This window comes from Carettochelys insculpta, chromosome 31 (assembly GCF_033958435.1).
Source record: "Carettochelys insculpta isolate YL-2023 chromosome 31, ASM3395843v1, whole genome shotgun sequence".
NCBI classification, from domain to species: Eukaryota; Metazoa; Chordata; order Testudines; family Carettochelyidae; genus Carettochelys; species Carettochelys insculpta.
Window position 1 is genome coordinate 13470693 of NC_134167.1, and position 10329 is coordinate 13481021.

Here is a 10329-nt window from a genome sequence, read left to right on the forward strand (position 1 = left end):
ACTGCTAAATCTCTGCAGAACATCCCATGAGCAAGAGGCTCAACTGGCTGTGGTGGCACCAGCATTCCCCCTAATTTTTTCCATCCATAAGTGGAATAAATTTTGTGATGTGCACTGAGGCATTTGAAGATGTGTACCACCTGTGGAAATACCTGCTCCCTGCTGCAGGGGGATCTGCTAACCAGCCTGAATCTCTCCTGGGTGGCCGTCCAAGCACTCAGCTTACAGGGAATGCTGGTTATCTCTGCTCCCCAGCACGGTACTGTAACACCCCCATCTTTGCATGTGTGTGAATATATCCCTGCCAAATGGACACTTGCGCTTCATGCATCTGAGGAAGTAGCCTCCAGCTTCTACATTTCTTGGTCTTTCAGGTGCCCCAGGACGCCCGGCTGATTTTGCACGGGGATGCCCCCCTAAAGTTAGCAGGGAAGAGATGTAAAGGACATTGCACATAACTGCAGTAAAGCAAACCGTGGCTTGGGCTGGGAGGAAACCTGCCTGCTTGGCTGGGCCACAGTGACATTTCTTGGGGCGGAATTCACCCCTTGGCGGAGACATCTATGCCCCAGATACGTCCGAAGCAGAACGGACGTGGGGCACAGGCTCGACGGGAATTGAAGCGCGATGGGGAGGGTCATCTACTTCATTTGCACGCTGCTTTGGGGCGGGGGGGCAGCGTATTTTCTCAGCGTGCGCCACCGGGCTTCCTTCTTTTCGCATATTTCACCCACTTGTGAAATTTAGAAAAATATCGTTATGTCCTCATCTCTCTGGAAGCGTTCCCAGAGAAACCCCGCCCTCTTCCTCTTGTGCCCTCTATATCATGCGCCTCGGGATGCTCTGAGGAACCAGTCCGCACCGAGGCAGACTCTCCGAGAGAGGGCGATTCCGGCGCACACGTCACACAGGTACCGTTGTCCGAGCTGGTTGGCGGCTGGCTGGCTGGCTCTAGCTGGCACCTGGGTGGGGAGCTCCGGATGAGCACATGTTGCTGTTTCAAGAGGCGGCCTTGCTGCAGACACGGCGCGGCCTCTCAGAAAGGCTTTTAGGGCGTGAGTCAGAACACTCTCGGGGCTTTGAATGGCGGTGCAGCTTCATTCTCAGATTGCTCAGCTCAAACCAGTGGGAGCTGTTAGCACAGCAGACCTCTGACAAACATGTGCTTTTAAAGCCTAGTCGGTGTGCAGTTTCCCTGTGGGCTGTATTTTCCACCGAGCAGCCTGCCCTAAATTCTGACAGTCTCTGCTGGTTGGTAGATTTGCTTTCTGCTGCCAAATCTCCATCCAGCTTTCCCTGAGTGAAGTTCCTTTGCAGGATTTATGAAGCTGGCAGTCCTCTATCTCGGTTCCTGCTGGTTATATGCCATAGGGCTCTTAAACAACGCTTTTATTTGTACAAAGCAAAGCAGCGGAAATGTAGCACTTTAAAGACTAACAAAATGATTTTTGCGGTGATGGGCTTTCGTGGGACAGACCCACTTCATCAGCTCAATTTCATTTCCAGTGCAGACTGACATTTATAAGTGCAGAGGACCTATTTGATTTATTCAGTGATGTTTTGTTGGAGAACAGATTAACACAGCTATCTGTCTGTTACTCTTGGATTTGTCAGTATTTATTGCAATTTGTTTTGGTCCTCTGCACTTGACAATGACAAATGACAATCTTGGAAATGCACTTGATCTGATGAAGTGGGTCTGTCCCACGAAAGCTCGTCACCAAATAAATTATTTTGTTGGTCTTTGAAGTGCTACGGGACTGCCTTTTTGTTTTGGTAGCATATAGACTAGCACGGCTCCCTCTGTGTGACTTTTATTTGTAGAGAATCCAAGTGTTACTTATACAGAAGCTCCATTTTGCTACCTGGGTATTATGTGCATTTTTTAAAACACTGACTTCAATCACATTCTGCATGTTACCAAGCCTTGATCTGCAGGGCTTGCCAGCCTGCTTGCTTTCACAATAAATTCCCACTGAGACACAGCTCTAGTTTTAATTTCCTCATTGCCCTGATCTCAAAACGGCACGCTTAGCACTTTGCCCTGGTATTGCAGCAAATAGTCATGTTACCTCCACTTAAAACCTTACCAATATTCCTGTTTCAAGGTGTTCTGCTGCCAGATCCTGGTGTTATTGCTACAGGCCCAGACTGAGCTGGGGAATAAGGAGACACACAGCTGGCCAGTTTCAGTGGCTTGCGTGTTAGGAGCCAAAGTCTTTCTCCATGGCTGGCCGGAGAGGTGAGTGGTGCCAGGATGCTCATGTTTGGCTTTTTCCCCTCCTAGGTTTCCAAGCAAGAAGCAGCAATGGCAGCCGTCCCTGATGTACAAGAGGAGTCGATGGAGTTCTACAGGTAACCTGGATTTACCGACCCCCCCGCCCCCGGTTTGAGTTTCTTGGAGCTGGGGATTCTTGCTGGAGTTTCAGGGTGAAATTCACCCCAAAGAGGCGGCAGAAGGCCCAGATGCTCAGAGGGTTCAAAAAAGATCTAGCTAAATTAACGGAGGTGAGATCCCTCAATGGCTACTAGCCAGGCCGGGTAGGCATGAAGCCTCCCGCTTCTGTCTGTCGGGAGAGCAATTGCTTTGACTGCCTGTTGTGTGCACTCCCGCCGGGACGTCAGGTGCTACAGACAGGTCTGACCCAGCGGGGCTGTTCTTCTGTGCTGCTTCGGGCCAGCAGCAGCCCAAACCAGCCCAGCAGCGGCAGCAGTTCCTTGTCATGTTAAGCCCCCCGGGGAGAACAAGGTGGGTGCGTGGGGCTGTCGAATGTCTTCCCCAGCCACTAACCCATCTCCGGTCCCTTGCTTACAGTGTGAGCGAGGAACAGTTCTATGAAGTCGACCACCCCTACCTAGGGAAGGTAAGTGTCAGCGTCTCCTGCAACAGCCCTTAGGGGGGTTTGATTCCCTGCCTGAGACCCCTGGAGCTCCCACTCGACGTGGCTCAGAGCATGTCCTACTGGCAGTGGTCTCTGGCCCGCTGAGACTGCCCGACAATGAAAGCACATCCAGCAGCAGCTGGCCCTGGCTGTGGGCCTGCCTGGCTGCCTGATGTTAGCATCCCTTTGCCTTTCAGCCGCTGCCCGGAGGAAAGCAAAGGAGCTGGCTAGTGCTCAGTGGCCAGGCCGGCCAGGCGAGTGGGACTGGCCAGGGCAAGGGAGTCTGGGAAGAACCTTGGCAGGGGCAGCTCTGGTCCTCCATGAGGAGGGGAATTTGCTGGCCGAGGGAACTGTAGCTCACACTGGGGGGGCCCGTTGGCATGCGTGAACTCACGCCTGTTCACTCCCAGGAGCCCCAGGGTGCAGCTGAGAGGAGATTGCTGCCCCAGCCACTTCCTGGCAGGGTGAACTCGTGGCGTGGCCGGGGCAGCCACTGGGGAGGAGGGTGAGGCAGCAGCTTGTTTCATGGTCCTGTCCTGGCCCACAGAGCTCCGCCCGAGGCTACAAGCCCCACGCCATCTCCCGGAGCTCCTCTGCCTGCGACCTGAGCGTAAAGCTGAAGGTCACGGAGCAGAAATCGCTCAGGACCTTCCGCAGGTCTGTGGTGCTGGTCATCGCCACCGAGAAGATGAAGGCGTTGAGAGCAAGGCCCTTCTCGGACGATGACTTGAGGGGCATCTTCGACACCATCTTCGGTACGTGCTGGGGGCAGGGCCAACCTCCGCACCGGACACAGGGGGAAACTGAGGCGTGGCAGGATGGCCCGACCGACCCACAGGGAGACAGCGGCAGAGCAGAGAGAAGGTCTAGGCTAGCGCCCTAACCATGGAGCTTGTCCAAATGCATGCCCTCCGCTTGGCCCCAGCGGCCATGTGAAGCCCCCTTGCACCAGGCACAAGGGACCTTTCTCCTGGATGGGAGGGGGCTAACACCTTGGAGAAGGAAGCAGAGGCCAATATGCCCTTTCACTCCAGTCAGGAAAAACTGCCTTTCTCTGGGGGTCACAGGCAGCTCTCCAATCCCCAGCTGCTTTCAGGCTCAAGTAGTGCAGCAAATTCACGGCTGCCAGGAGCTCTGCGGGGATGGCAAGGCAGGATTCCAACCCCGGGCCCCGCAGCACAGGTTCTAAGGAAAAAGGAGAATCCTCATTATCAGTACGGGGCCTATGACACACAGCTTGGCAGTGTTGATTAAATCACACACAGGCTGGTCAGTTCCCTGGACTCTGAACCGTTCTGGGCACACATGCAGGAGAGTATGAGAGAGGGACCCGTGTTAGTCTGTAGCTTCAAAAACAACAAGAAGTCCTGTGGCACCTTATAGACTAAGATATTCTGGAGCCTGAGCTTTCGTGGGCAAAGACCCGCTTCTCAGGTGCAGGAGAGGTGAGCCTGGGCTCGGTGCAGGCAGGGCGATATTAACCCCCACGTGCATTCCTACTTTCAGAGACTGTCTCATTCGCCAGACACAACGTCACCTACACGGTGGATTCCATCTACCGCTACTTCCGCTCCATCTCCTGTGAAATCCGGGACACCGACCAGAAGAGCTTCAAGCTGGAGGCTCCGGCCCAGCTGGTGGCCTTACACCTGCAAGGCCCCAACATCATACACCAAGGTGAGAAGGGCTGCTGGAGCTTCCACCCAGCCCTTCGCCCAACACAAACCATGCACCTGCTCCAAGGCAGGGACCCATATTTCTGCCCAGCCTGGGAGCCACTTCTCTACCCAGCCGGCTTCAGCCTCCATTACTGGGTGAGCCCAGAAGCCCCTGAGACCGCTGACCTGACGATACGTCCCGGCTGGCTGTGTTTGCGCAGCTCCGGTGTTCTCTCACATGGGCCTGAGACCCACTCAGAGCAACCACAGGGCCAGCCCAGCCCCTTCTTAAATGGCAGGGAAGTCCCCCGGGCTGTTCCCTTCCTCCAAGTTATGTCCCTTGCTCCTGACGTCTGCCTACGGACCTGGTCTGACCCCTGTGCTCAGGTCCCTGGTTTCCCCTCATGTTCCCTCGAACTGGTGCCACCCATGTGTGGAATGCATTTTGTTACGTGCACCAAGGGATGTGCGGATGATTCTCTCCTGGGTGGCCGCCAGGCTGCACAACTCCTAGGGAAGGCTGGTTTGCACTCAGGGCCACCGGACTGGAGGGTCTGAGCTTTTGTACGTTCCAAGCCTCGGGTGAGAGGCTGGGGGTGCCCGGGGGGTGTACAGGCCACATGACTGCAGCCTGTAGAGCGGCTCCCCTCCCCTGCTTAGCTCCTGGGGTGCACAGTGCTGTGGCTGGTCCCCAGAGCCAGCTGCTCCCCACCCCGCAGAATGCAGATCCCTGGGCTGTGGCTGATTCTGTATTTCCGACCTCCCCGCAGTGAAGATCAACATGGCTCTGTACAGGCCGAAAAGCGGCACGAGCGGCCAAGCCTCCATGAGGTTTCCGGTCGCTCTGGGCATCAAGGGGAAAAGTCTCTACCTGTCCTGCGTGCACAATGGCCAGCAGCCTGTGCTGCAGCTGGAGGTAAGCGGGGGCTCTCCGGGCTCTGCTTTCTGAGAAGCTGCCCGCTCAGGAAGTGGAAGTGGGTCTCTGCTCAGAGGAGGAATCGTGAGCAGCCTCTCTCCAGCAGGGGAGGGCCCCGGCCGAGTTCCCAGCCCTGCAAACTTCCCCGTGAGCTGCCAGCCAGCGTGCACCAGCCCCAGCCCTAAAGCTGGCCAGGCCGCAGCTCAGTACATAGCTCTGTGGCTGATGCATGCGCCAGGCTCGGTTCCACCCCTGCAGCGCTAATGGGCTGCTCGAGCCCTGCCTGGGACTCTCCCTGGTTCTGATCAGGCCTCGCTTGCTGTGGGATCACCCAGCTTCCCAGGACTGTCATCCCAGGCTGCCTGCAGGGGGGCACGCCCAGCCAGGGTTCCCTCCAGTTTCTCCAATGCATGGGTGGAATAAATTTTATTCTGTGCACTGAGGCATGCAGGGGTGTGCACCACCCATAGACACGCACACTGCCGGTGGTGGGTGGTCTGCTAATCAGCTGGGCAGCACCTGACTGTCGCTGGGCAGCCCCCAAGCGATCCCAGCCCCAGTCCTCCCGGCCCAGCCCCGCGCCCCGGGCCATCCGAGCAGCCGTGCAGTGCAATGGGCGGAGTGTGGGAGCCCGAGGGTGGGCGGAGCTCTTTTCCCCCCGGCCTCTGTCTCTAACCGGGCCGACCTTGTGCCGCAGGAGGCCGATATCCTGAAGGATGTAGATGGATCCAAGCTGGAGCGCTTCATTTTCTACAAGGTGGAAAACGACAGCGTAGCCCAGTTCGAGTCAGCCGCTCACCGCGGCTGGTATATCTGCACCTCCCCGGAGAACAACCAGCCCGTCGGCGTCACCAACCGGCTGGGAGAAACCCTCATCACCAGCTACATCCTGACCCCTACCAAGCACTGAGTGAGCATCCCAAACCGGCAGTTACTGGTTTCACAGAGTTGTAGTATGTACTAAGTACACAGCCCGACGGGCAGCCACACGGGGTGTGGCTGGAACACGTCTCTAACATGTATGTATTGTGCCTTTCGCTTTGCTCTGCGCCCTGCCTGAGCCTAGTGTGGGGGCCGGGCTGGCCCCAGCGGCTAGAATTAACCCTTACGAGGGTGGGAGCTCTATATTAGAGCCCCCGTACCAGAGATTTATCCAAGCGGCTGTCGCTTTTCTCTTCCCTTCCGCAGCTTCAGGGACCAGGAGCGTGTCCCCTCCCTTGGGCTCTTGCCACTTTAGCTGCTCCCCTCTCATAAGCTGTATCAGCTGAACCAGGCCGATTTGGGTTCCATTCCTTGTACGTTCCACTCATGTAAATTCACGACCGTCAGACCACACCACCAGGGTTGATTCCCCAAACACGCCGGCCCAGCGCCGCAAAGATAAGTTGGCTCCTAACTCCCACAAGCAGCCAGTCTCTGGGGAGCCAGGCCGGGGGACCAGGATTCCCTCTAATTTTTTTCCACCCGTGTGCCAAATAACTTTGGTCACAAAACAAAAAAGCAGTCCAGCAGCACTTTAAAGACTAACAAAATAATTTATTAGTGCTGCTGGACTGCTTTTTTGTTTCGATGGAGCATAGACCAGCACAGCTTTCTCTCTGTTACTATTAAATTTTGTTCCGTTTATCACCCATGAAAAAACACCCTGCTGGCTGTAGGTGTTTGCTAATCAGCTGAGCAGCACCTGAATTAGACATTACAGAGTTTTGCACTGGAAGCAAACTGTAACCGACACGCTAACAGTTAGCCGCTAACTGAATTTGCACATAGGTTTGACGAAACAAAGTTGTTGCCCTTATGGGCCTGTGCTTAATTTGTGTTTTCGATGATTTACCTCCTACAAAAATCTGGGGTGTCTTGCAGCCCCAGAAAGGGCATCACGCACCCCAGGGGGTGTACGCACCCCAGGTTAAGAACCACCACTTTATGCTTTTTGCAACATGTGTTAAAACATTATGTGGTTGAATTATTAACCCAGCTAAGTTATTAACCAGTCAAGGTGTTTTTTACTACATTAGTAAGTGATTGTGGTTGATAAAAGAATACTTGGTCAGTCATTTTGCTTAGAGATGTGTGTGTGTACAGATATTTATATATGAATTAAATATTTCCCTTCCTTACTGTTTTAAAATATTTAACAAAATAGTAAATGAAACAATGAATTCTTATGACTGTGGCTTTTAGGGAATGTCATTCACTAATTTGGCTCGGGGCTTACTGAGGTCTGAGTGTTGGTGGTTTAGAAGACAATGTGGGAATATTCAACTCAGACCCAGGGACGTGTTAGACGCAGGAATGGTTATCATCGACTGGCATGGTTTACACTCTGTAAAAACGCAGTTTTGTTGTCATTGTTTCAATTCGTGGCTAAATTGCTTTAAGCTCACTGTTGGTAATTCTTCTTAATATCTTCATTGTAAATGAGGGTTTTTCTACCTGAAAATATTTATTGACTAATTTAATATTGCTAGACTGATTTTTAATAAACTAGTCGGTACAGACGATGGCATTGTCCTGCTTGTAATGTCTATTGTTTGTGTGCGTGGCAGTCAACAGCTCAGGTTGGAGGAGAAGGCAAAGGAAATCTGGATTCCAGTTTTTTCAGGAATGGGGGATTTGCCACTTTTCATGGGGTATTAGGAATTGCTTATTTCGAGGAACTGGGCAGCTGCCAAAATGCTCCTGGAAAGTGAATTTTTGCCTGTTTCACCACAGCCCAAATCCCTAATTTGTTACGTTTGCTCTGCCCAGCCAGGGGGTGATTTGCATAAGTCACCCCCTGGCTGATTTGCATAAATAGCTGAAAACCATCAGTCCAAACCGCACGAAAGCATCTCAGCCCCAAGTGTTGAAATCGGCCTCACTTCCTGACTGACTCACTCATGGAAAGACAGGGGGTGCTTGCATGTCAGGCACTGGCTAAGCCCCCAGTGTCACGACAGAGGCACAAGGAGGATAACAACCTACTACTGCTGGGAGCTAACGGAGCTGCTCCTTCAGCTCTGGTGCTAGAAGCAAGTGCTTTTGGCAGTGTGCGTCTTGGGTTTGGTTCCCCCAGTGAGGAGCTAAGGGGAAGGGCATTGTATGACTAGCCAGACAGATAAACGTTCTCAAACCTGACCTGATCCATTCATTTCTGCTCGGGGTGCAGGAACTAGCTAGGAAGGCTGGAGGCTGAGAAGAGCCTACGCAGGGAGGGGGTAAGCCAGAGGCACCCAGGCTGGGAGCCGCTGGAAAAGCTGGGGAGTGGGACAGGAGCTGCTTGCGTTTCCTCGTGAATGGGGTTAATCAACTGCTCCCCTGCAGGGCTGCGGCTCCTCACCCCGTGAAGTTATTGGGGTACCTGAGATGGAGAAACTGAGGCAGCAGAAACTGAGCAGAGCAGCTGTGGGGCCCTTCAGCCAACAGATGACCAGCCCCTGCTATCACAGTCCTGTGGCACCTTAGCGATGCAGAGGCAGGAGGGATAGCTCAGGGCTTGAGCAAGGGCCTTGTAAAGTCAGGGTTGTGAGCTCAGCCCTTGAGGGGGCCATGTGGGGGTCTGCAGGAGATAGACCTTAAAAAAATCTGTTAGGGAGGGTGGTAGGTGCTGCTGTTAGTGAAGTGGTGTAGATTCAATGACTTCTGGAGTGTCCTTCTAGCTCCCTGAGAGGTAAATGTACCAGTGATGACCTTTCATGGGTAAAGCCCTCGTCCTCGGATAGATTAGGAGGGGAAAAGCAGAATCCAGGGCTTATGCAGTGGGGGAGTTACAGGTCAGTAGTAGCAAAAGAAAAAGCAGTCAAGTAGCACTTTAAAGACCAGCAAAATAGCACATTAGGTGGTGAGCTTTCGTGGGACAGGCCCACTTCTTCGGATCGTAGCCAGACTAGAACAGACTCAATAGTTAAGGCACAGAGAACCAAAATATTGAGTCTGTTCTGGTCTGGATATGGTCTGAAGAAGTGGGTCTGTCCCACGAAAGCTCACCTAATAAAACTATTTTGCTTGTCTTTAAAGTGCTACTTGACTGCTTTTTGTTTTGATCGTATGTAGACTAGCATGGCTCCCTCTCTGTTACAGGTCAGTAGTAGGATCAAATTAAGTGGGCTGTGATGCTCAAAGGTGGGGAAACTCCCCTCTCACGGCTGAGCCAGTCAAGCTCTCTAGTCAGGCTGAGGTTAAAGGTGTTAAATTTGCAAACAAATTCAGATGGACACACCTGTCCTTTGCTATGTAGTCTCAGAGGGGCAGCTTGTGCTAGCCTGTAGCTTCACACAAAGCAAGCCGTCCTGGAGCACCTTAAAGACTGGCACTTAGGTAATGAGCTTTCCTGGGTAAGACCCACTTCTTCTGATTTGGAGCAGAAATAGGAATCCAGGGTTTATATAGCTGGGGAGGGAGGGACGGAGAATGAAGAAAGAGAGGGGGAGGGGGTCACTTGTCATCAATGGGACCTGCAGAAGAAGCTCCAGATCAGAAGAAGTGGGACTTACCCAGCAAAACTCTTCACCTAGTGCACAAAATTGTCGGTCTCTGCATGCAACAGGGCCGCTTGTAATTTGCGATGTTAAACTGTGTCTTCGAGGTCTCCTGCACACCTCTTCTACCAGCACTAGCAGACGCCAAACCCTCTTCCCCACCAGAGGGAGATGGAGATACACATCTTGTAGAGCTGGAAGGGACCTGGGAAGGTCACAGAGTCCAGGCTCCTGCCTTCATGCCAGGGCCAAGCACCAGCCCTTTTTTAATCTATCTACCCCAGATCTCTAAATGGCCCCCTCCAAGGTTGAGCTCACAATACTGGGTTTAGCAGGCCCATGCTGAGGATAGAACGAGGCAATGGGCTTAAACTGCAGCAAGGGAGGTTTAGGTTGGACATTAGGAAAAGGTT

The 10329-nt window shown here is 53.2% G+C and overlaps 1 protein-coding gene across 1 annotated transcript; it reads left to right on the plus strand.

Moving 5' to 3' along the window:
- Positions 1–872: 872 nt before the first annotated feature.
- Positions 873–6908, plus strand: LOC142004214 (interleukin-1 beta-like). The gene is made up of 7 exons (XM_074981711.1): positions 873–911; positions 2288–2355; positions 2816–2864; positions 3430–3637; positions 4389–4559; positions 5311–5456; positions 6154–6908. Exons 2-7 carry the CDS (start codon positions 2309–2311, stop codon positions 6364–6366), a joined length of 834 nt encoding a protein of 277 aa, XP_074837812.1. The 5' UTR covers positions 873–911; positions 2288–2308; the 3' UTR covers positions 6367–6908.
- Positions 6909–10329: the final 3421 nt, after the last annotated feature.